Below are 26,822 nucleotides of genomic sequence, written 5' to 3'. Positions count from 1 at the left end.
CTTAGAATCGACATAATATAAGCTCCCATAAATAAGAGAGGAATAGTACATTAGTATATTCTACAACTTCCCAGCACACATTAATATATTTCTGTGGCTACTGTACTTAATTATCAGCTATTATTTATTCAGCAATATTGGGTATTTAAGTATGTATTACGATATGTGGTACGCCACAGTGTGATATAGGAGTATGTATATATACTTTTTAACTATTTGGTATGTTTTTGTATAATTTTAAATGGTGCTAGAAAATAAAGATATTTTAATATTATATACACCTTTCATCTCTACTACAGAAAGCAGTGTTATTTCTTCGATTTGAGAGGGGTGGGGGTTCAGTGTTACTTGAAGAAGAAAACTGTGGGGTTTTGAAAGCTATGTACACTTTAATTTTATGTATGAAGAGTCATCATGTTGGTCCCTTAAAAGGTGACATGCACAGCCTACAACAAACCAACATTCTCCAGGACCAAAACGATTACTAGATACTTTAACTACGTAGGTGCCTATTAAAATTTAAACACCATTGAACTCCAACTGAGAAAAAGAAAGAAAAAACAAGGAATGCAACTCAATAATCATTTATAGAAGACAGATGTGGACAAATGAAAATATAATTTGTCTCAATAATATTACATGGGATAGAGGGAATTGAGAAGAAATCGTTTTGGTTACTTATGTTGATCTTACCTATTGAAGGCATGCCAAGGTTTTGGTATGGACACTCCAGACTGCCCCCCTGTGATCTTCCAAAGATAGCTGAATAAATGGCTATCACTGTGTTTCTCTTACAGGTCAACCTCAACCTGTCATCTTCACAGGCGACCTTACTCTTGTATTCATCTGAAACAAAAAAATGATGCTTGTGGTCAATCAATGCCTTCTAACTTATACAGAGCTATGAAAATGACAGCAAAACCAATCAATATTGTTGGAGCCTCACAGGCACCACACTTTAAGGAATCATTTGCTTCCTCTGACTTTCATGGAGTCAACCACCCACACATGGAGATTGCGGATAAACATCCCATTTGTCCTTAGATATCAAGCACTGAGTTTAAGATACAGTATTCTATTTGTTCTGTTCTTAATGCAACAACCTCTACATTACAAATGAGTAAGACAGCGATCAAGATCATGTTCAAACTGTAATGACATTTCCATAAAACCTTTTATTTGCACAAGGCATCAGCCAACTAATATAGAGCTATGGTAACTGCAAGGCCAGTGACTCAGATTTTATTCAACAGGAGGGATAGCATCAAAAGACTGTTCATGGTCCCATGGTTCAGCAAAGTGTCCGGACGCCCCTCCTTTACTTACCGTGCACCCCACAACTGGAACAATCTCTCCTGGAGACTCTCACCAATGCTGCCACCAGTCTAAGTTCTTTCAAAACTAAAGCTGTCTCACATTTTAACCTGGTCTGTTACTGTTACATACGCCTATAACATGTATTATCTCTAATTGTGCATGTAATGTCTTGTATATAATGTATAAACCTGCTCACTTAATGTAACTAAATATTTGTAACCATGTATTTGTCATCATAACTCTGTGCCCAGGACATACTTGAAAACGAGACTTCAATGTATTACTTCCTGGTAAAACATTTTATAAATAAATAAGTCCTTCTCACTGTCTTAGACCTTAATTGAACGCCAAACTATTTTTAAACCATATATTTTGTCATTGTAGACAAACATCACATCACAGTCATTCTAGCTCTCAAGTCACTCACAGACTCCTATATTGTTGTCAATACTTTCATACAGTACCTATTAATACAAGGTCTCTGAATTATGACCAAAAGGAGTTTCTAGGAGAAGAGGCAGTGCCTTGGAACAGGAATTTATTCCTGACCATCTCGATGGAGATTAGTATATTCAGATTTGTTGTGACTTTAGGGTATGTAGTATCAGCATTGAAGCAGCGCAACTTAATTGCCAGCGTAAGTAAAGTTTCAGACTAAGGCTGCGAATATGTAGGAATGTGAACATTCAATGTTAACCTCATTGAGGCAAATAAGTATTGCTACATATTTGATGCAAAGATAATTAAATAGTTCCACTTTGCCAACGAATTTAATTTACAAGAATAGGACAGCACTCATCACCTTGTCTACTTCTGATGTTTCCTGTACAGTTTAAAGATAGATTGTATAGTGTAAGACCCAAAACTTCGCTCCAAAAAGCATAGATTCCACTGAATATATAATACACATTACATTCAATAGGGATTATATAAAGAGGAGACAAGAAATCTGCCGTGATTTCAACTTTGAAGTTACAGTATTTGGTATTAGTTTATATGCATTTCTTAGACATTTCATCATTGCCATATTTAAAAGTGCCTTCACGGTCATTTAAAGCAGCAGAATATGTGTTTTTCTTTTGGTAATAGGTGGAAAGCAGAGGGTCTCGGGAGATGAACCCCATTGATTTCAGCTCCGGGACACCTTGCTTCCTGAGATACTTCCGTAGGGCGTGCTGGAACCTCCTGCTCAGATTTAAATGCCCCAGTCATCCAGGCCAGTAGGAAGCTGCAATGGATGACATCACTGCTTCCTATTGGTCCGTGTGACGCAGGACATTTAAACCGCCATTTTGATAGCCCCACACAGCCCAGCCAGAGCTGATACCAGCACCCTCAACAGAGGTAAGTATCTCTGGAAGCAGGGGGTCCCCAGAGCCGAAATGGATGCGGTTCAGCTCCGGAGACTCCAGGTGTCAATCCTATAATGCAAAAAAAAGAAAAATGTAGAATTGCTGATTTCATATTTTTATTATTTCTCCAGATTTAAAACTACTCTGATGTGAATGAAAAGAAACATAAAAGCAAATCTCAAGATGTTAGAGCAGACCTACTGTATAACTCCACTAATGAGCATGCCAGGCCAACACACCGACTAGAGCACTTATATACATACAGCATGCGTGACTTACAAATGCCGTAAGCAGGGTTGCCACCTTCTATTGAAGACAAACCCGGAGATACATGTTTTTACATTTATCTTCTTTATATATTTATTTCACTTATCGGTGTCTCCCGACATCCTCCCTTCAACATGGCTGCGCAACATCAAATGGCACAGTGTTGTCATGAAAACAAGATCCTCTGTGTCGTCACGACGTTACGTGGCCTCCTGTTGCCATGACAATGTGGCATCACATGACGCCTTGACACCATAAGGCGACCCGTTGTCATGGCAACTTGACGCCGCGTGATGCTGTGATTTCACGTTGCGCCATTTGACGTCTCACAGCCATCTTGACGGGATTTGCAGGGGGGAGATGCCGGGGAGATGCCGAGAGGATGCCAGGAGACGCCAGCGCCACCGCAGATTTACCAGGTAACCCCATAGCCTGGAGATACGTCGCCAGAACCCGCAGTCTCCGGATCAAACCCGGAGTGGTGACAACCCTGGTCGTAATACAGGACACGTCCTCCTAACACAAGAAGGAACTGGCACTCTAGAGGTCTGCATACAAAAAAGAAAACTTTTAATCCACACAGATCGACATTTCGGCCAAACACACTGACCTTTGTCAAGATTTGTTTCTTCTAACCCTGGTCATAAGTCAGTTCCATAACAGCTTGCTAACTAGAGGGTGTCTGATATGATGGGCTTGCCTAGCCAGGGCAAGTAAGGCTAAATCGTTTTTAATTCAGTTTTTACTGTAGCTGGTGCCAGAGACCTGAAAATACACAGAACTGCTTTTAAGTGGGGGAGTAGGATTCTGGTAAAAATGCAGCGCTCTAAAGTCAGGGGCAGAGTTCCAGCTGCATGTTACATTAGCAAATGGTGTTGCAAGATCTGGGACATACTGTATGATGGTTAGGGCTGTAGACAAGGGGGACAACAAGGCTCTGCTCAACTGGGCCTTTAGGGACAGGTGTCTAAAACCCATCCATGGCCAAGGGTAACGATGCTCGTCTCAAGACAGGAAGCGACTCGCAGGGCTGAGGTGGGATATTAAATCACTGACCTTAACCATGAGACAGAGTCCTGAAAAAAGTATAGAGTAGTCAGGGTCACTGGAGGCAGCAGAGGCGCAAGGTCTGGGTCACAGGCAGTGGTCAAGGCACAGTACAAACAAACAGGAACAAAATGGACACCATGCTCTGGCAGCTTCCTCGAAGCCAGCAATCAAGATGGCCCCTGAGACTTCAGTGTGTGCGGAAGTGACGAAAGGGTTGCCAAGAAATAAGATGGCCTCCAGAGCTTCAATGTGGGCGTTGCCAGCGCCGTAGCCTCATACCAAGAAACACTTAGTTTGATGGAGGGGGGGGGGTGGAGGTGGTCCAATTTGGTTGTGGCTGTCTTCCCCCAGGATCTCTCTCTCAAGAACATCTTAGCAGCACCCTTCTACCCCTCGGCTAAGCTCAACAAACTCATGATGACCCAGGCCGTACACCTTCCCATCTACATCCACTACAGCCCTGATTAACAACATGGCGCCTATGTGCCTCTACTCATCAACTATGCTGCCCTGTGTCTCCCGCCAAAATATTCTATAGATGACTCTTGCACTAGTAGTTAATTAATAAACTATATCTATTATTATCTCTATTTGTAAAGCGCCAACATATTCCGCAGCGTGATACAATGGGGTACAGAGTTATATATATTACAAAAACATAAAACAGCTACATACAAGCGAGGACAGACATGCACAGATACAAGGAGGTAATGAGGGCCCTGCTTGGAACAGAACTAATTGAAAGAAGCATTGTTTCCGTGTTACCGTAGTTGCACTGATTTGGACCAAGTTGTAAGACATTTAAAAGAAAATGGATAGGGGACCGATATAAAAGGAACGCAAAATATATTTCACAGGAATATTTCTTTGAAATAGAAAATTACTGGTAGATTTCACAGTGAAGAAAGTGATTGAAATGAATAAGGTCAAGGTGAGGACAATTACTACAAGACAAATGCTTTTAAGCCCATAAGTTTCATGCTTGCACAAGAAATTTTCTAGTGAAAGTTTACCCCATCTTTCTTGCATCATTTTACCTTTTTTTTTTTTTTAAACTGTCTATTTTGATTTATAAATCAATTTTTGTGGTTATTACACACTCTGAATTGCCAGAAAGGGCAGAATTTTACTTTGGGTAACAGCATTTCTCTGTATTACAATGATATCCCTTTTTACTTAACCATACAGACCACTTACAGTTTACATGTCTATGTTGAATTTATTCCATATGTTCTAAAATGTTGTTTCTAGTTAGAGTTCATTTTGTCGCAATCCACCATCTGTTACCTCATAAATCTAAATAACTTTCAATACGAGCTTATCTGAGAGACAGTATATATGTCAACCTGATTGGACAGAGAGCTACAATTAAACCCTGGAACTAAACATTCAAAGAAGCCCAAGGCAGAAAAATCATATAAATAGGAGACAGTAATTCCTAAATTCAATATTTGTAGGTGGGGGGTGGGGTGGGTGGAGGGGGAGAGAGGAAGGAAGCAATATGTTCAAACAAGAACATGGTAGAACACTGGAAAATGTCTCCTAGATAAAAGAAACAAAAATCAAATAATGCAAGTCAATGGGATATTCTTTATATTCCCACTAAGCCACCCTCAAAAGAGTTTTCATAACTTAGCCAGAATGGCAGTGAGGTAATATTACAAACTGGAATTTTTTTTACTACATGGGATTGTATTCGGTCATGTTTCAAAAATCCCTGCTGCCTGGGGTAGACTGAGGCAAAATGGATGTGTTGAGTTTTTTTTGTTTGTTTTTTTTTAAAGAGTATGGGGGATTGCACTGGCAAGGCATTTAAAGCAGCAGTCCAAGCTGCCGTTTAAAAAACAATTTTTGCCCCCCTTTAATATGTGCATGAATACAATCCACACAATCATAAGTAATTAAGTTGCCGATCGATCGGTGAAGATTAGGCTCGGGGGTTCACTAAATGGCTGTCGGTGCAGCAGAAGAGGACCAAAGATGCAAAGTTCTGTAGGGAAGATCATGTGACCAGGCAGTCACTAGATACAATTGGTGCACTGCTAGAGCAGGCACGGCTCAAAAAAGAGTGTGCCAGAGCCTGTTTCAGAAGAGGAAGGGGATGAGACTTTGTAAATGGTTGCTATAGAAACAAAAAAATATGCTTGCTACATTATAATACATTAAAAATGTAATTTAGAATTGTTATTAAAAAAATGCTACAGGGTTTTTCTCAAAGTACAGAACATATTAATTAAAAAAAAACACATGTAGGATATTGCTTGGTCTTCAGCTTTAAGACAGACGATGATACTCTGATTGCTCAATAGTAAGGTGGAAACATGGTAATGCAAACTGTAACACTGAACTATTTCTTCAATCAATTAATACTTTCATGTTACTCCATTGACATCTATTAAATGTTCGTTTTAACCTGTTCCGTGAATATTTAGGTCCCTTGAGACCTCTTGCAGTCCAGTAATTCCCTTACTTCAGGCATCAAAATAGAAATGATAAGATCGTTGAGAAATAAATACTAAAGGTTGACATGTCCACATGATTACCAGTTTATACACGTTTTCAATGTCTGGTTATACCCATGTTCCAGCTTCACGCTGCACATCCAACATCCAAAATCACACTGATGAGACCCACATGGTTGAAGCCTCTCTCGGGTGATTACTGTAGGTTTACTGGCTATGTACTTCGTAAACCCCGGCTGTGCAGAAAAGCTGTGTAATGAAGCAGGCATCAGCTTATAGGGGTCCATGTTAAAAGGGATGAGAAGTAAAGAGTGACACACTGTGCTCATTTGCATGTCATTACCCAGAATCCCTGGTTGTAGTGGAAGCACTGCTTGCTAAGCAATATTGGTGAAAGATAGGGCGGCAGACCGGTTGGACATGCAAATGCACCACAAGTGGTCTTTTTATTTACTGTACTATTTATATCAAGAACAATTGATCAATATTATATTATTATTATTATTATTATTATTTATACAATCTGGGACAGTTTGTTTAGCTAGGCATGACGGGATATGCAGTCCAGCTTTCCTCAATACAAAAATACAATAATTCAGAGTCATAGTGGACCACAATATTTGGTTGTTTCGATTAAGTAGGCAACTGTCAAGTAGTGATACATTTATAAGAAGAACCTTGTTTAGAATGGGTTATGTCTAATGAATAGACCTTAATTGAATTAAATAATCCATAATTTTAATCAATACTGTTATAATTTCTATCCACATTTGTTTGGGGGCGGGGGAGTTAGGATCTGACAAGAAAAGCCTAAATACTTGTAGCCCCCTTTGGAATTACTAGGGCCTTAAAGGGTTAACTGTGTGGGCCCACAAAGAGTAACGCCCCTTCTCTATCACATGGTGCTGGGCTGGCTCAGCAGAAGTTAAGCCCCACCCCCTCCTGCCTGGGGACAGTGACATTCCGACTGGAATACAAATAGTAAGGGGGAAGTAATGTGTGTGTGTGTGTGTGTGTGTGTGTGTGTGTGTGTGTGTGTGTGTGTGTGTGTGTGTGTGTGTGTGTGTGTGTGTGTGTGTGTGTGTGTGTGTGTGTGTGTGTGTGTGTGTGTGTGTGTGTGTGTATATATATATATATATATATATATATATATATATATATATATATATATTTAAACAATTCTTTCATAAGTAATGCTTTGGGGCTCTGAATGAACTGTTGCACTCTCTGGAGAAGGTATTTCCATTTTTCGGACACATTTTGCTACAACAGATTTTTGTGTGTTAAGTGCATAGTTTTTTTCTATAATAAACAGGGACCTCATATGGTAATAGAATTAGATACTGTAGCAATACACAGGCGGCACACTTTATTTGACTGCGGCTCATTCCGCAAGCCGGGATATGTCCCGGCTTGCGAGCTGCAGCACCTCGGCGTGCCGCGCATCACCGATGCGCGGTCACGCGTCATCGGGTGCCTGCGCCCCCTGCACGCGTGCACAGGGCTCCCCGAGGGAGCCCTGGTGTCCCGCGATGTGGGGGACGGCGGTGGGGGGTTCCGGGGGACCCGGCGGACCCGGAGAGGGGAAGGGGAAGCCCCGATCGGAGGACCGCTCCTCCGAGGCTTCAGCGCGCGCCCGGCACATCCCGGCGCGCGCCCGGCACATCCCGGCGCGCGCCCGGTTACTGTCGCGGCCGAAACCGGGCAAATGCTCGAATAAACTCGGCCGCGACCGTAGCTGACAAAGGCCTGGGTCCCGCTGCATCCGGCAGCGCGCGCGGCGCGTGCACGTCACTCACTAGACCTGAGTTGCTCCCGAGCCAGCCCCAGTCTCTCCTCGCTGCAAGGCTCGCTGCGCACTGTGATGCGTCAGCCAGCAGGGGATACACAAGGATTGTGATCCCAAGTGGCGAAGCGTCACGTGGCCTCGCAGTGAGCCAATGAGGAGGGGAGCTGTCTGGTGCTACGGGAGGGAAGTCTGTGCAGCCGTGCATAGACCCCCCCTCCTCTGGGGGGGACAGCACGAGCCCTCTGCTCGAACCACGCCCCCCCTGATCAAACCATGCCCCCCCCCCACTCAAACAACGCCTCCCCCCACGCTCCAGCTCCCTACAGACCGCAGGTCAATTGCCTCTCAGCGCGCCGCCTGCATGCGGGCACGCTGACTGAGGCAGCGGAGCCTCAGCCTCAGGGAAATTATCTGGATACATTTCTAGCAGGAGGTAGCTAGGTGAAACAAGAGAAGGATTACACCAGGAGGAGGGCAGTGGGATTACACCAGAAAGATGTGAGGGTTAACACCGAGATGAAGGAGAGAAGCTTAGAAAACTATGCAATCATCTTTAAGAATATTATGATTTATTTGTAACGTCACCATCATTTTGTACTATTTTTGTATGTGAGTATTTATCTCCAAAGTAAACGTTTCTTTTTATGTGATGAGACCAGAATGCTGAGAACTATGGTGCTGGGTTAATCCAAAAAAGAGAAATAAGGACATTTTACAATGCAGTATGTATCGGTGCAACCGTTGGTTCTGATATATATGCATTTGATTTATGGCATCAACATGACTAAAACTGCGGCATTTAGTCGTGTTGATATTTTTTGTTGTCACGGTAAAAAAAAGTGTTATTTGCAACACTGATGTATTGCGCCATAAAAAAACCTCTAACACCACAGGGGTTTAAATAAGTCCCCGGAAGGAAATAAAATAAATGGCAAAACCTACCGGTAAAATAAAGGGAGAAGGGAGAATTATCTTTTCACTCAAAGACTAGCGACTTTGTGAAGCTGCAGTCCAGCAGTGGTGGTTTGCATGGCTGGCGCAAGGGTTTCCTGCGCCCTAGGCGAAACGTAAAATTTGCGCCTGAGATAAATGAAATAATAAAATAAACAGTGGCACTTCCCTGTGTCTGCCACCCTGCTTCTCCTTCAGAATCCAGCATAAAATGATGCCGCGGGCGTCACCAACGTGACGTTGCACGGTGTCCCGTTACCATGTAACGCTACGTCATTTGATGTCACGATGTCACAGTTGTCACGGCAACACGACGCCATGTGACGTCCACGCCGTCATTTGATGCCCGATTTTGAAGGAGGAGCAGGGCAGCAGAACGGAGGCGGCCGTTCTGCGCCATTAGGACCTTTGCACCCGGGACGACCGCTTTGGTTCGCCTAATGGACGGGCCGACCCTGGTGGTTTGGTCAAAATACAGATTGAAATATTTTTTAAATTGGTAGATGTAAATTGAGAACAAGAATTTAAGATTTTTATGGTCCAAGGTGTTAAACATATTGTCTAGCCATCTCTGGTCATACGATATTTGATGGTTTACCGTGCTCACAACCTCTGTTCTTCTGATCATGAACATTACAGTGGCAGTGTATTTTTTCTTTGCTTTTATATAGCCATTTGTCTACTAGTAAAAGCTGTTGTGCTACATACAAGGACATTAAAATGATATGTTTAATACGTTGCACAAACCAGACCAAGTACAATTATGACAAAAAACATTTTGACTGTTTCATTCACTGCCAAATGTCACACAATAGTCTGACTGCAAACAACACTTTGGAGGTAAAGACTTGCATATAACAACACAGAGTGTGTTACATTTTAGCTTCTTATCTAGAGCTTTCATCTGCATAAACACACTGGGATCTGCGGAGAACAGACGCATCAATTTGAGCCTATATACTGTATCAAAAGTGGTACAATTCTGGGGCAAAACAAACTGTAGCAGATGTATCAAAGAAAAAATCCTACTGATTTTCAATCAGAACTTTTCCTTTGATCTATATGGGGCAGAGCTTTTGCTCCAAAATGTCCCAGACATGCACCCATTTTGCCTTGATACCAACACCCATTTTTTTTTTAAATAAATCAACTATGTTTAATTTGTTGGTCATTAGTCCAATCTGAACCCATGTGGGACTGTGTCCTTCACTTCATATTATACAGTCTGAAAGCAGAAATACAGAGGCAAATGCCTGGACACCGATTCTCCTTCTGGCCGCCCATGAGACACCAGAGGATCATGCAAAGCGTGAAGTACACTGCTCAAAAGAATTATTGTGAGGCATTACTTTCATTCCGACCTGGAAATACTTACTTGGCCTGCACTTGTACCACACAACCAGGTACTTGCTGGTTCCTGGACACGGGTCTGAGCCGAACAATCGGCTATTGATAAGAAGCTGGCAGCTCCTCCGGTCCTGGCACTCATCCAAAATTTTCTACACAGACAGGTGTACAAAAAAAAGAGCACTTTAGTCGTTATAACAGGACCAAAACTGGAAACAATCAGTCTTTATACAAAGTTTAAAATAGGTGCAGCCCTCAGGAACATGACGGCTTTATTTTTAACTCAAAATAAGGCAACATTGCAAGATAGAATAACACCTAATTTCACCTCAGATTAAAACAGCAACCCATACTAAATGGTTTCGCTGTGTACACTATTTTAATGGAGAAGTCTCCCATTGCAGGGCTGCATCAGTCCTTACTGTAGGGTAGTGGTTCCCAACTCCAGTCCTCAAGAACCCCAAACAGGTCAGGTTTAAAGGCGTTCACTGCTTCTGCACAGGTGGTTCAGTCCAAATGATTGAGCCCCCGATTTAGCAACCTACTGTATGCTCAAGCAGGGATATCCTTAAAATCTGACCGGTTGGCAGTGTCAGATTTCCCATTAGCCTCGATAGGATAGGCCTACGGTGGCAACATTTTGGGGGCGGCCAATTTTCATTTTTTTCTTTTTTCCCCCCCATATACAGAAGCTTCTCTCTCTTCCCCACTGATGGCCGGGAGAGCGTGGGGCCACTGTAAAAGTCTCTTATCTTCTCCTTCACACCGCCCTTCTCCTTCTGCAGCATCGTAGCGTCAAATGGCAATGACAACGTGATGTCACATGGCATCGTGTTGTCATGGAAATGTGTCATCACATGACATTGCGGTGTCATTTGATGCCACGGTGCTGCAGGAGGAGGTGGGCCGGGCAGAAAATAGGTAAGTGCCTAGGGACGGCCACATTTGAAATCTGCCACTGCCTGTTGAGGATTCTTGAGGACTACAGATGAGAACCACTGCTGGGGGACCCTTGATTAAAGAACTTGGTATCTTTCCAGATCAATAAAACAAATGGTTGCAGACAGAACGGTGCCAGCAAGTCAATAATTAATGCCAACCGATGATGACCATGCACAGGTACACTGACTGGTTGGCATTTTGACAAAGTTGTTAAGCAGGTGGTGGGAGTTGCAGGCCAGAGCCAAAGGACCTCACATGACCTGACCAGTGGCCAAGTCTGCGGCTTGTAGGTAGAAAATCTGAATCAGACTTCTAAGGTTAGCCAGACCCCTTACACCACTTGGGCCCAGAACAGCTATGCCGGCTTCTCCCCCCATGTTGGCCACCTGGTCTCTCATCCTGATTAGTAGGAAACAATTAGGGGGTCACTTTGAAAAAGAGAAAATCTCATAATCAAACATTATTATAGTTTCCCAAACCCAGAGTTCTCCCATTGTGGTTGCACTGTACTTCTACACCAAGGAAATTTTGGTTCCGATACATAGCAAACAAATGGAAACTTGTACGGTACTGCTGCTATGCCAAGTGGAAAGTATGAGGTTTGGCAAAATACTTTCCGGGTTTTCAGGTTCCAGTTCGAGATTTTGCTCTTGCTCGCGCTCTGTGGCCGAAACGTCCATCTTTGTCTCCGGCAACTTCCTTTAAAATGACAGGCCTCTGAGCAGGAAGTTGCCGAGCAAAGTTCCAGTTCATGCAACGCGCTTATAATTATTGTCTTGCATGTTACCAGAACCCAGGGCCGCCAACAGGGTGGGTCTATTGGGGTTGGCGACCCAGGCCTGGTGAGTCAAGGGGGCCAGGCCGCCCACAGCGGCTGCCGGGCCTGTGTCATAAAAAAAAAAAAAAGAAGAGAAAAGGACCCTACAGGATTTGGCGAGGGGGGAGAGAGACCCTACAGGATTTAGTGAGGGGGGAGAGAGACCCTACAGGATTTGGTGAGGGGGGAGAGGGACCCTACAGGATTTGGTGAGGAGGGAGAGGGACCCTACAGGAGGAGGTGAGGGGAGGAAATGGGAAATTAAGAGTATTATTATTATTATGGAGTAGGGAACTGGCTCTTATTGTTACAAATGACCCGTAGTATTTGTATCACCATTACTATTATTACTATGTAACTATGTATTAGTACATGATTTATACAAGTATATAGTCCACGGACAGAGGAACTCGTACAAATAAAGCTTTTCTTACATATGTATTGGGGGGGCTTGGGGCATTTTTTATATGTATTGGGGGGGTTGTTTATTTTATATGTATTGTTTTATTTTATTTTAATGGATTGTTCTCTTTTTTAGACGTATTCAGGTCTTTTGTAGATGTATTGTGGTCTTTTTTTTAGATGCATTGGGATTTTTTATATGTATTTGGGTGGGCTTTATATATATGCAATGGGGATGCACCTTGAATTTGTCATGGGCCCCAAGATTTCTGTTGGCGGCCATGCCAGACCCGGCTCATGTACCTCAACTATCCTTGTCTTCAGCCCGCCCCGACCACTGCACGTACCTCGACTATCCTTGTCTTCAGCCTGCCCCAACCTCTGCATCCACACCGACTACACAACTCTGCTGCCAGCCCTGACCTTTGGCTTACGACTCACTAATCTATCAGGACTCTGACCCTCGGCTCAGGTCGGTTCTTTCACCTTCCTACCTCAGCCCGGCTGTTCCGCTTCCTGCTTGAGACGAGCATCGTTACAGAAAGGAGGCTATACTGGTTATCCAACGGAAAGCTTCATCATTTACCGATGACGTTACGGCTTTTGTTTGGCTACCGATGCCGAGGATGCTGCCTGCCATATTGTTCCCCTGGTCAAGTATTCTTGCCAGAGAGGTTAAAGGGTTAATTTACGGCCAACTGATGATTCACTGGAAACAGGAGCCGCACGGTTGAGCTCCGCAGAATCACCTGGAGCTGCTATAAGGGCCCCTAGTCAATATGCCATGAAGCCGTTTCCCAGTGCTGGAGAAGGTTTGAGTTCCATTCATTGAATAGAACACACCTTTTCTCCAGCGCGGGGAAACAACATATTTAATTGGGACTTAAATATAAAACATGAGGCCAATGGGCTCCATACAGTAGCTCCAACACAAATGCGATACACATTTAGAGCAATATTTACTAAACAGTGTTTGTCTATAAGTCACCTTCCAGCACAGCTTAATAAATATTGCCCTTTAAGACCCATTCAAAGAGAATAGCCTGCATCTTCCAGCATAGAAGGTGTATATTGGAGTAGCACTGTTAAGTGTATGTGGCCATTTGTCCCTTTTCCATAGGTAAATGACATACTGTATATTGTAAAATAAACATTTTGCTTACCAGAGGGTCTCTGCTTTGCAATGTATCAAGTGCCTTTGACAGGCGGTAGGTTTTAACTTAAGACTTCCAATATACATAAAATAAACTTTCAAGAAACAACTAGTAGAATTCAGGAACAATACAACATTTAGAACATTAGGAGGGACTTACAGAAGCACCCGGAGGCACGAGCTGCTCATAATATACTGTACACTTTACTCGACATAAATTAGTGAGAGTTGAAAGATTTTTGTTTTTCTTTAGTGTGGGAGGGGCCTTTAACTCATCGATTTGCAATTGTTTGCAGACCCTCCAGCACTAAAGCAGCTGAAGATGGTATTTCCAGGTTTGTTTTTTCCCTGAAAAAATAAACAACTTTCAAGAAAGGGCAATTGCGTTTCACCCACATTTACCTGCCCGCCCGCCTTTTATTTGCAAACTGTCAACATTCTAGTTTTAGCTTCTGTTTAGTCTGCAAACGACATACAGAATAGATAATAAAACCTGTTGAAAGTGAACTTAATCCTTTGCAAATATCTCTGCAGTTCCCCCATTTTCCAGTCAATTGATTCCAATACAAAGGCAATTGCTAATTTAAGCAGTTGAAAAGTGAAATGTTTTTGTCTTAACTCAGTATAGAGGAGTTTATTGAATACATGTCTTATACATTAAGATAATGTGTTTTGTTTTCTTTTGGGTGGTTGATGCTGACTATTTGTACCTGCAAAAAAAGAAATAATGGAACATAAATTGAATGTCCCATTAATCTAAAGATTAAAAAACAAAAAGGTTAGTGTGTGAATGGAAGATTAAATCAGGGAGCTCGACAACATCTAAAATAACATAAATTCTGTGTGTCATATACATGTAATGTTTTCATATATTACATCCCAACCAGTTGTATTTTACAGCACATCCTTATGTCACATGTATACATACTGTACAACAAAGAAAAAATAGGACCAGCTCAAAAATGATGAGAGTTATGCAAAAAGAAAAGAGTGTAAAAATAGTCGGTGCACGTAGGACACAGAGGTGCCAGAGAAGCCTTTTACTTGATATACTAACAAAAATAGATACTGCACAACTCCAATGTAGTGAACAGTACAAAAGACTTGCAGTGTGTTCAATGATTTTAGAGACCTATGGATACAAAGTAATAAACAGCAACATCTCGGATCGCCATGATCCTGTCTCAACAGCTTGAGAAAGGATCGTGGTGATCCGAAACGCTGCTGTTTATGACTGTCTTCTGATGTCTCTAGAATCGTTAAACAAACTGTAAGTCTTTTGTACTTTTTTGCTACATTGGAGCCGTGGACAATCTATTTCTGTTTTATGTCACATGTAGAAATAAAACATTTAAAAAGTGAGAGAGGTACAGTAGATCCACAAATCTGTATTAGTGACTTAACTTCAGTTAGCGTCGCGTTAAGTCCTAACGAAGATCTTCAAAGCTCCCTAGCGATGCGTTAAGCGCGGTCTTTATTCTAAGTTAATGTTACCTTTAATGTAACCATGTATTGTCATCATAGCTCACGCCCGGGACATACTTGAAAACGAGAGGAACTATAACTCTGACTGTATTACTTCCTGGTAAAACATTTTCATAAATAAAATAAAATGTAGGTGGGGGCCACCTCAACACATATCCACTGCAGCCGTTAACAGGGGCTTTAATGCAGTGTTATTCTACTGTAGGTCCTGGTTACAAGCTGGCGTTAGGTGCTTCCAGCACATAACACTGGGTAACAGAATTTTTTTGGCCGGCTCCAGGGTTTGCAAGTGAGCCACTTAGGCTTCCTGTATTGCATGGGCAATATAGGAAGCCAAAGGGAATACCCTGGACTAGGCCAAAACATGTGTGTGTTAACCCCTTGGCTAGGGTTACCAGATGTCCCGATTTAGCCGGGACGGTCCCGCTTTAGCCGGGACTGTCCCGCTTTTTAGGGCTCAGTCCCGACTTTTTGGGGTGCTGTCCCGTTTTTTTAGTGCGTTGGCCATACATGCGCGATCTGCACTAGCCGACCGCACATGTGTGATCAGCGTTTGCCAGGCGCTCATACGCATGCGCAACTGCTAAGTTCCGATCGATTAACTTGTGCATGAGCAACTGGCAAACGCCGAACGCACATGAGCAGCCGGCAAGTGCCGATCGTGCATGTTCAGTTGTCCTGTTTTTTTCTGGGACAAATATGGTCACTCTACGCTTGGCTACCTTAATGGGTAGCTCCTTTCATTTGTCCTGGGCCCCATGATTTCTGTTTGTGGCTCTGCTTAAAAGCTGTTGTTTTTGCCTATATTTAGCTCTGTGAATCTCCTGATAATGTCAGGAAAGTATTTAATTAACGTGACGTTATTTGCTCTGATTTAACCAAGCTTTGTGTATCTACCCCAGAGTTCCTTATGATATCTATGGTTAATGATATGTATTTTAGTTCTATAACAAGGGACCTGTGAATATTTTCCAGAGGCCCATCAGACTGGATTTCCACCTTGGTCACCTTTTAAGAAGACCCATATATGATATGGGGTACAGTGGTTAAGCAATTAGTCTAAGTCTAAGACATAAAATTGTGGATTGCAATAGCCTGGACTCATGGCTACTGTCCCACAGTCACAATCGCTTCTATCAACTTTTGTGCCCACACACTGCCATCTTCTGCACTTATTCCCTCACCTGTTGTCTCTGTAAGTCTCCCATACCAGTTAGATTGTAAGCTCTCCAGGGCAGGGACTTTATTTCCTATTGTCTGATTTTGTTAGTTGTCTTATTGCATTACAATTTCCTATAATGTATTGTCTCTTTTGTAAAGCGTTGAGTACACCAGGGGTGCGCAATCTTTTTTCCCTGCGCCCCCCTGCCGCCTGTCCCCCTCTCCTCGCCCTCCCCCCCTGCTTACCTTGGTTCAGACGTCCTGGCGTCACGTTGCCACAACAACACGATGTCAGATGACCCTGCGGCGCCATTTGACGCCGCGTTGCCATGGCGACGCGTGACCAGGGGCATCTGAAACCAGGTAACTAGAAGTTTACAGAGGCCCTGCAGCTCCCCCCGGCATTAATTTAAATGTATTTGGGAAGAGTGCGGGGACCTCTGTAAACCCCCCCCCCCCCCCCCGCTTTGCGCACCGCTGGAGTACACTATAGGCACTAAAGATATACATACATAAATATACCAGGCCATTAACATCGTTAATCTTGGTAAAATCAGTTTTTCCCCTGTACCTTTCAAGACACACATGTACATGAAATGTACATATATGTTAACTTATCTTTACTTATAAAAAAAAAACAAACAATGTGATTTCACATGTGCACAAACACATATACACATTCATATGTATAATACGTATGCCTCTCTGCCACTCAAGGATGATCACAAGATAACAGAATGCGGAGTTTACTAGCTGTTGACTGGATTCTCTTTCGTATCAAATGCAGCTTTTGGTACAGACACATTGAAGACGATTTGATGAGTACCTGAAGTGATGTGCCAGTCGAACAGGAAACATCTTCTCTAAGAAAGTTTGCAAAGGTTTGTGGGTAACGGGAGGGGCACATCTGGTGGCTGGGCATGTTCCGGCCATAAAATGACGACTGGATGCTGATGGTCGTCCTGTGAGGACATTTGAGTGAAACGTGTTCTCCATCACAGGCCCGCAACGTGTAATTCTTTAATACTCTAGAAATATAACCTGCCATAAAAAGACAAAAGATTAAAAATAAAAATAAAAACATCTTGTATTTTAAAAGTAGTCATTTCTTACAATTCAAAAAAAAGCATAAAAATGTCAGTTTGTGGAACTACAAAGATGCTATGGGGGTAAAGAGCTATGCAAACCCAAAAAATGACAATCATATACATTGTCATTATATTTGTATTTATTTATAAAAATGTTTTACCAGGAAGTAATACATTTATTTATTTATTCATTTATTTATTTATAAAATATTTTACCAGGAAGTAATACATTGAGAGTTACCTCTCGTTTTCAAGTATGTCCTGGGCACAGAGTTATGACAAATAATACATGGTTACAAATACAGTTACATAAATGAACAGGGTATACATTATATACAAGACATTGCGTGCACAGTTAAAGAAAATATATATTATGGGCGTATGAAACAGTTACAGATTTGAAAGAACTTAAACTGGTGGTGGATGTGAGTTACCTCTTGTTTTCAAGTATGTCCTGGGCACAGAGTTATGATGACAGATACTGTACATGGTTACATTAAGTGAGCAGAGATTATACATTCAATGTGCAGAGATTTCGTGGACATTTAGAGATAATATATATTTTTTGGGAATGGTAACAGGGCATCTCAAACATCAGCAAATGTCTGACATCTTTAGGGGAGATTCTTGTGGTCTCATATCAAAGAGTCCTGACGTCAAATGCTCTGAAAACTCTCAAATCAATTACATAGGGGAGATTACAGTAGTGTAGGCTGTGATAACTTCTAATTAACCAACAAAAAATACAGAGAGGTTGATCCACAAAGCTTTATTCATGACTACAGTAGTATTAGTGATCATAGATATTAGTGTGTACAGAAGGGTTTTTATATACATGATGAGTGCGGATGTAGAAGAGACCAGGGAAATGACATCTCTTCAAAAGGCACGCACTACTATGCATCTATATTTCTCTGGGATCAAATCCACTGCTAACACTGTACTTTGTTATATAGTCATGACTCATACATTGAATCAGGTAGAAACTATGTACAAACAACATAGTAACTTTTATGCCAACTGGAAATATGCTTCAATATTTCATTTGGAGGACAAGGATAAAAAAACATGAGATGGACACAAGGGACTTGTTTTCATTCCTAAAAAGAAAACGGCAAATTAAAAAAAAAAACACTTGTGAGCACACACACGTCTCAGACAGGTTTGCAACCCTGCCTGTCCCCATTATCTCTTAGCTTACCCTGCTAAACAGAAAATAAATTGCAAGAGAGAGCTGCATAAACTCTGTCCGTGTTAGTAATGCTCACATGCAATCATTTACAAAAGAATACGTGTTATTTTGAAAGGTGCATACACCTTTATAGAAAACAAAATCTATCACACAAAGTGCCTATTTTCTGTCAATTCCAAAAGCTACAGTTTTCACAGTCCTCATTGACTTACATGTCAGAGTAAAATCTGATGAATGCATTTATTATAAAAGTAAGCTTTCTCAACGTAGTTCTTTTTGTAATAGATAAATGTTAATAATGAAAGTTCACTACATCTTGTCTGACACAGATTGTCAATTTTTTTTATGTTTTTCTTTCCAACTTGTCAGACTCTATAAACTGCAATAAAACTAAACCCTATAACCATTACAGCCATGGTGATATTCTTTACTCAAGTGTACCCAATAGAAAATATGAGGCCTTGTAGTCAGGATTCAGTCCAGTAAGAAAAACATTAGGGGGCCAATTCTAGTAGCCCCAAAATGTGGGTTCTAATTCTGCTGGGTCTGACACCGATATCTTTTCATCACAAGGGCTGATTGGTCTTAAGTATATTTAAATGAGTCACACATCCTAAAATATTTTCTTGTTTATATTTGTTTATCCGGCTCGCTTTTTCTCATTTATATGAGAATGGATTTGCCGACCAATCAGTTAAAGCCGGTCAAAAATAGTCCTCCTCCCTTGGAGGAGTTAGCACCACCTTGAGGTCAGGTCGCTTCTAAGGCTGAGTCCCCGCTGGTGCTGAGGGCGCTCATGCTTAGAGAGCGCTCAAAGCATGAGCGCCGGGTGTCCTGGATGTACGCGCACACGAGGGGGGGGGGGCATTGCGGGTAGTTGAGCAGGGACTTACATTTAGCTATATGTCCCACCTTAAACCTTTCTCACTGACTGCCCCATACCTCTGGAATGCCCTTGCCCTCAATACCCGACTAGCACCCTCTCTATCCACCTTTAAGACCCACCTTAAGACACACTTGCTTAAAGAGGCATATGAGTAGCACCGTGGCTAATACTATACACATGATGCATAAAGCTTGGCCCCCTGCAGACGCACTTACCAGAATGCCCTCCTGCTGTCTCTGTATGTTCTTCCTACCAATTAAATTGTAAGCTCTTCGGAGCAGGGACTCCTCTTCCTAAATGTTAAATACTAATCCTGCTTTTAACCATTCACCCATTAAACGCAGCATAGTATGAAAGCATTGGTAGGGAGCATACCAAGAAACTAACTTTTAATAATAAACTGAGTCTGTGACCCACTGAGACATTGATCTTTCTTATCAGCAAATAAAAATACCACTTGTTGAGGGCATTCACGTCTCAGACATGTGCTTTTCATCGTTATCTTCTTGCATACAGTGCTTCCACTGCATTCAGGGATTCTGGGTAATGGCATGCAAATAAGCACAGTGTCATCTTTTGCTTCTTATCGATTTAACATGGAGCCCTATAAACTTATGCCAGCCGTATTACACAGCTTTTCAGCACAGCCTGGGTTTAAAAAAAAAAAAAATGCATGACCAGTAAAGTTACTCACAGAGACTGTTTCAATCTTTTGGGTCTCATCAGTGTGCAGAAGGTTATACTGGATTTGAATGTAGCCCCGGTAAGAAATGGGGGCTATATATCTTTCTCCTGCTTGTGTAAGTCCCTCTAAGGGCAGGCCGCCAGGAGTTATCATGGGTTTTCCCCCCGCTTCAAGCCCTGCCTTGAGTGATGGAGGCAGGCCCCTGACTCTGTGTGCAGGCCTGAGACAGAGGGGAGGGGCTGCTGACATCATGAGGGGTGGGGCTGTCTAAACTCAGTCCTGCCTGCTCCTGTAAGAGACAAGTAGTGAAGTTCTGGTTTGGGTTGGAGTAAGACCTAGTAGTCCTGTTCTGTCCTGGGAGCAGAGAATGCTGAGAGTGTCAACTATGCTTGGAGGAGATACTCAGGCCCAGCCTGAGTAGAGCGGATAGAACTAAAGGCGGTGGACCAATGCCCCTCACCCTGCTCAGGGGGTGAGGGGGGAGATCTAGCCTCACCCAGAGGATATACCCTTGGGGTGGGTGCAAGGGGTATTGACGCCCCATACAGCCCATCCTGCAGGGGTACAGCCTCGAGGAGACGAGAGGAGGAAAAGACCCTGTATACATTTGGGAGCACAGCTGTGTATGAACTGCGGTGTATGATCTGCTGTGTGCTGCTACAGAAAGAATAAAGAGACATTGCTGCTTTTATCAAAGACTGTGTTGTGAGATTGAAACCTCTCGCCCTGGGACCAGGGCTTCCCTGGGAGGGTTTCTCCTTATTCATTAAGGCTCGCCAGAGATGGAGGCGTTGCACCACCAAGACTGCTAAGAAGATGGAGACATATACCCCAGAAGCCTGTCCCTGTTATCCCCTATACCACCGTGGGAGACTCAGGCCCTCCTGTTCCTCACAGGTATGCACCACCAACATACATGTAGCCAGCCCTCACTACACCCTATAGGTCCAGTCTGCGACCGGGGGGGGGGGGAACATGGGTTACATGAAGCTGGGATACGATTCAACCACACATTATATAAGTAATGGTAGGTAAAAAAGTGACAAACCCTCCCCTGTACAGTGTACAGCAAATAAAATGATCACTTGTGAGCACATTCACATGTCTCAGACAGGTCTTTGTTAACCTAACCAGCTGTTTATTTATACAGGATTTCAGGCCCTCAGTGATGCATGAACATCTGATTGGTCCCAATGCTTTCATCACTATAAATGGGTGACCAACATTACCGACTGAAGGGTCTGCAATGTCACTCTCTCTGAAAACGCTCTCCTTACCAGGTACCTTATCAGATTGCAACTGCACTTTTATGTGAAGGGAGGCTCTCTCTCACATAGATGCGGGTGAAGGAAAAATGTCAACACCTTCACAATCATTCTCAGAAGGCTGCTAGACCAATAAGGACAACAAACGGAAGGTTTGGTGGGGGGAGGGGGTGTCAACACTTATCTGCTAAAGGTAGACTGCACAAACTGATCAAGGACTTGTCGGAGTGTTTGCGAGTCAATAGGCAAAAAATAATCAAGTATATAACCAACAAGCATGGAGGGGACGAGAATAAAATATTTCAAGAAAGTCATTAATAGCCTATGTTACACTGAAAAAGTGCCAAAGTTAAGAAAAGCATCAAGTTTTTGGGGGTCTTTTTTAGTTTGGACTTAACAATTTACATTACTGTTAAGAAAGGTGAGAAACTGCTGCTGTTTCGTGGTTATTTGGAATATTCTCTAGAAATTGGGTGCTAAATGCCCTGACCTCACATGAGGAAGCTACAGTATGACAGGACTTGGGTTTCACTGCAACCCATATGCCTGGACCTAAAATAAACATTTACGTGTTTGTGCATAACTAGGCGCGTCCTGATACAGGTCCCTGCCCAAAGAAAAACCTAATGCAGAGTTAAACAAATTGTAATTGCTTTTGTGCATCACTTTATTCCAGCAGTTTGGTGTTATAAGGACACATTTCTACCAGTCAGCTGCTACACTCCCTTCATGGTTTTTTAATATAAAAACACAACACTCCCAGAGAGAAACTAACATAAATAGCACCTCCAGTTCCCAACGTAAAAATGCAATCCCAGGTAGCCAAACCCAAAAATACAATTTTCAAAAATTATTCAAACTAATTGGCTTTATAAAAAGGGAATATCTATTAAATCAAATATTAAACTGCTTATTTTTAATTGGAAAGTAGGCCCACAACAGATTTCCTCTGGGCCTGTGAATGGGGTAGTTTATCTATCAAATCTTTTATCTACTATTATCCTACCATGTCCTCCTTATCAGGGAGCAAATAATAAGGGTCAAGGAGGGACGGAGGGAAGGGAGCTTTATCTGTGCAAACTTGTGAAAAACTATTGAATTCTGAGTACTGAGGGTGCTTTTACCCCGGAAGACATTTTCTTGCCTTCAAATTCTTTATGGGCAAGCTACCCAGCTACCTGAACAAGCTCCTCACCCCTACCACATGCAGCACCTATCATCTGAGATCAGACTCCAAAAGACTGTTCATGTCCCAAGGCTCAACAAAGTATCCGGACGTTCCTCCTTCTCTTACCGTGCACCCCAAAACTGGAACAACCTACCGGAGACTCTTACATCCACCACCAAGTTCTTTCAAATCTAAGGCTGTCACACATTTTAATGTGGTCTGTAATTGTTTCATACGCCCATAATACAAATTATCTTTAACTGTGCATGCAATGTCTTGTATATAATGTATACCCTGCTCATTATGTAACTGTATTTGTAAACATGTATTATTTGTCTTACCTCTGTGCCCAGGACATACTTTAAAACGAGAGGTAACTCTCAATGTATTACTTCCTGGTAAAATATTTTATAAATAAATTTCGGAGTTTTTGGTGCTAGCAATGTTTAAACCACCATAACAATAATAACTTTAATACAAACCTAGACCGTCGCCACCACCACCACATATTAATTTGCAGAGTCTATGGTCCCTGTTTACTATGAAAACAATGCACTTAACACACAAAAATCTGCTATAGCACAATGTGTATGAAAGTTTTAATTGCTCTCTACAAAGCGTGCAACAGTTCAATTAGAGCCCAAAGAATTATTTATTAAAGTTTAGATTTAATATACAAAAAGTACAGCACAAAAGATTATTAGAAGAAACATACATTATAAAATGCAGATAGTTTCTTAAAATCAAAATCTAAAATCAACAGATTCTAACTTACGCCTAACATTGATCAGATCTTTTCCCAAAGAGGTCATGGATTGGAATATTAGAATTCACATATTTTGTTGACATCAGACACTCCAGTTATTGAATTCTAATTCATAATTCAAATGCATGACTTGTATGCTAAAACTTTTTGTCATTGAAAACAAAATATTTGGGCGTGTTCTCAACCCAGCCCTTTTCATCAATAAGCCCCATGAGTTTTACGACCGACTAAAAGAAACCTTGAAGCTTTGCCTCATTATATAATAGACCATAACTTTGTTTCTATATAATTATTAGGTATACGCCATCTTCACTGTTGCATCTGTGTACTTTATATCCACGCCTGGATATGACCACATAACTTCTACTTTTGCATGGGAAATAAACATTAGAGATTATACATACAGTAGAAAACCCTGAGTTTTTTGATCATTTGATTTGTGTTGTCACAAAGGTACACATGTATGTATCTATATATATATATATATATATATATATATATATATATTTATTTATATAGCGCTATTAATGTACATAGCACTTCACAGCAGTAATACATGTGACCATCATAAATAACAAATACTACAAATAACACATAGTGAGAAGAAATGCATCAGCCATAAAAGTAACATTTAGGAAAAGGAGTCCCTACTCCGAGGAGCTTACAATCTAATTTGTTGGTAGGAAGAATGTACAGAGATAGTAGGAAGATGTTCTGGTAAGTGCGTCTGCAAGGTGCCACGGTCAATGTATGAGGTGTAAAGTACCAGCCACGGAGCTACTCATATGCTTCTTATCTACTTATTATTCTATATTGCTGCCAGGGTCAGGATTGCATATTTAATAACTGTACCCAAACCTCTGGCTGTCATCTTGGCCTCACCCCCCTGAAATTATCCAAAGAATGCCTTTCAAGGTGCATTTAGAAGGTTTAAATTCATTCTAGTGTCAGGACAGTCATATTTCAATCCCCTCACTTACAAAAACAGATATCCTTATCTCTAGATACCATCAGTCCAATAAACCACAGACTTGGTCAGGGGTATAAACAGGCCATAAAAACAATTCTTGTATTTTTATGACAATTTGCAAGTTAATGTTACCCAGTCTGCCCGGCTCCAAGGGAGTTTACATGTGCAATATTTCACTACCCAGCATAGGTTACCTCAATTCAGGGTGGATTCAGGCGGCTGAGTGATGAGGTAGCAAGGATGGCAATGATGGGTGCCAGGAACCTTTATAGTACAACTCAGTCTTTATTCATGTCCCCAGGTTACGGAGACACATCACACACATATGACAATGTTGTACTGTTTCTATATTCTCATGGTTATTCATGAACACGGTGCTTCCCTGTGTGCCCACTCTTAACACTCACAGAGAGGTGTATTTACTTGGTTGCACTTCAAGTATTGGACCTGGCCCAGCTTTTGAGTGACATACATTGTATCCCATCTTCTATGGGCATTTACTGGCATCCTAGCTGGTTCTGAGAAGGTACTGATTATATTTCATCCCTAATCGAGAACTGCCACTTCCCGACCGATTGAGGAGAATGCTCTTATAGATCCGCCTGTATAGCTGATCCACTGAAATCCGGGGACCCTGTTCATGTAGCCAGCTGTGGCGTGTCTGTTTCTCAGCGTCTCTGTTGGCCATTATTTGTGATTCTCCTATAACGGCACTGTGCCTATCCATAACAAAACAAACAAATAAAGGGGGACAAATCCCTATGGCAACACAGGGTGGGGCCCAGCATGTACTATCCTGCTAGTAACCCTTTAGAAGGGGGGTTACATTAACCTCTCACGGACCAAATTGATTAGTATATTAGTATACTAAATACTTTCTGCCATATTCATTACAGTGCTGTTTGGAGAAAAATTGCACAGATAGCCCTATATTAACCCCCTATATTATGATTATGTTCTTCACCATTGAAGCTAACAGAACTTTTATGCATATTTGTGAAGAACTAGTCCAGCAGTATATACAAGCACTGGAAACCATGACGAACATCTAACAACGGAAGAAAGAAAAAATATGCCTTCCTACTGTAGGTTCAGCATGACAAACTTTTTTTAAATAGTTTTTTTGGTTAATGAATAAAAAATGTTAAACGAAGATTAACTAGGTTCTTCAGTGCTGTTCACCTATCTCCAACACTACAACACTTTGGTAGGACCTTGCCATGGACCCACCCCCAGCAGTCATCATATTGTATGTAGCACTGTTCCCCCCCTACCCCCTCTCTGGGAGATTGGGAGATTGCACAGCCTATGCTACGTGTGGGTGGTGCACTATCTGTTTGGAGCAGGAGATACTGAGTTGTCTGCAGTGGAGTAGAGACTTGGACAGGCTTGGATCTTGGTTCTGTAGTTCTTTCTCGGGTGTTCAGCGCCTCCAGCTGTAGTGGGTCCCAGGGTGTCCGGAAATCAGCCCCCACTACTGCAGTTTTCTCCCTCCTGCCTAAGGACTGATACTCAGACAGGAGTGTGTAGCAGAACAAGGATCTTTATTGATGTACACCAGGCATCCACTGCAGTTCTCATTACAGTGATGCAGAGACTTTGGAAGTCCCAGGCTTCTGTTCTTACAGGCCTTGGTGGCTGAGCCTGATGGTCTCTCAGTCCAGAGACTGAGCGTGAGCACGCTCATCCCTGCCATGGGAGAGACTCACAGCTCTTCATTCCTCTCTTCAATGGAGCAGGAAGCTGACTAACTTAAGTTTTGCTACACCCACTTGGAAGACTCAAGAAGGGGTGGGCTCATGGACTGTACCCATCCCTGATAGGCTTACACAGGCCATGAGTCACCACCTTACTTCCATCACTCACAAGAGGGAATAAGGAGGGATCAAGATCCCATAGATTAACCTGTTATGGCCTGCAGCTAACAGGGATATAACATGGGGAAAGAGAGGTAGTATGGGACATACCCTTTACATGTAATTGAGCTTTTATTACGGTTACAGGTATTTTCTTAGCTGCTGGTATCTTCAGGGACACAGACACTGTCTTTGTAATAATGGGATCCCTTTAAAGATTAAATACAGTATCAATTCTCCAAGGCCGAGTTGCCAGCACCACCCAGTGCCAGGTCAACTTCTCCACTTAGAGAGCATTGGACACAACATTAGTTAAGCTGGTGGAAGGAACAGTGATATGTGTCTGGAAGGTTGGACATCTTGGGCATCTTGGCAGTACATATCTCCTTCCACCTCCGCTTGGATAAAACTTAGGAAAACCTACTGTAAACTTGCCTTGACATCTAGCTGA

The 26,822-nt window shown here is 42.2% G+C and overlaps 1 protein-coding gene across 1 annotated transcript in view; it reads right to left on the bottom strand.

Moving 5' to 3' along the window:
- Positions 1–26,822, bottom strand: part of LOC142492434 (protein eva-1 homolog C-like) — a 51,465-nt gene that overhangs the window by 12,820 nt on the left and 11,823 nt on the right. Inside the window, exons 2-4 of the mRNA XM_075595074.1 lie at positions 17,322–17,536; positions 10,564–10,687; positions 694–846 (exon numbers count right to left, since the gene is read on the bottom strand). Of these exons, the coding sequence (XP_075451189.1) occupies positions 694–846; positions 10,564–10,687; positions 17,322–17,536 (492 nt within the window). The remainder of the gene's footprint in view (positions 1–693; positions 847–10,563; positions 10,688–17,321; positions 17,537–26,822) is intronic.

The sequence above is a fragment of the Ascaphus truei genome, chromosome 4 (assembly GCF_040206685.1).
Source record: "Ascaphus truei isolate aAscTru1 chromosome 4, aAscTru1.hap1, whole genome shotgun sequence".
Lineage (NCBI taxonomy): Eukaryota > Metazoa > Chordata > Amphibia > Anura > Ascaphidae > Ascaphus > Ascaphus truei.
This window is presented reverse-complemented; position numbering and strand designations above follow the sequence as displayed.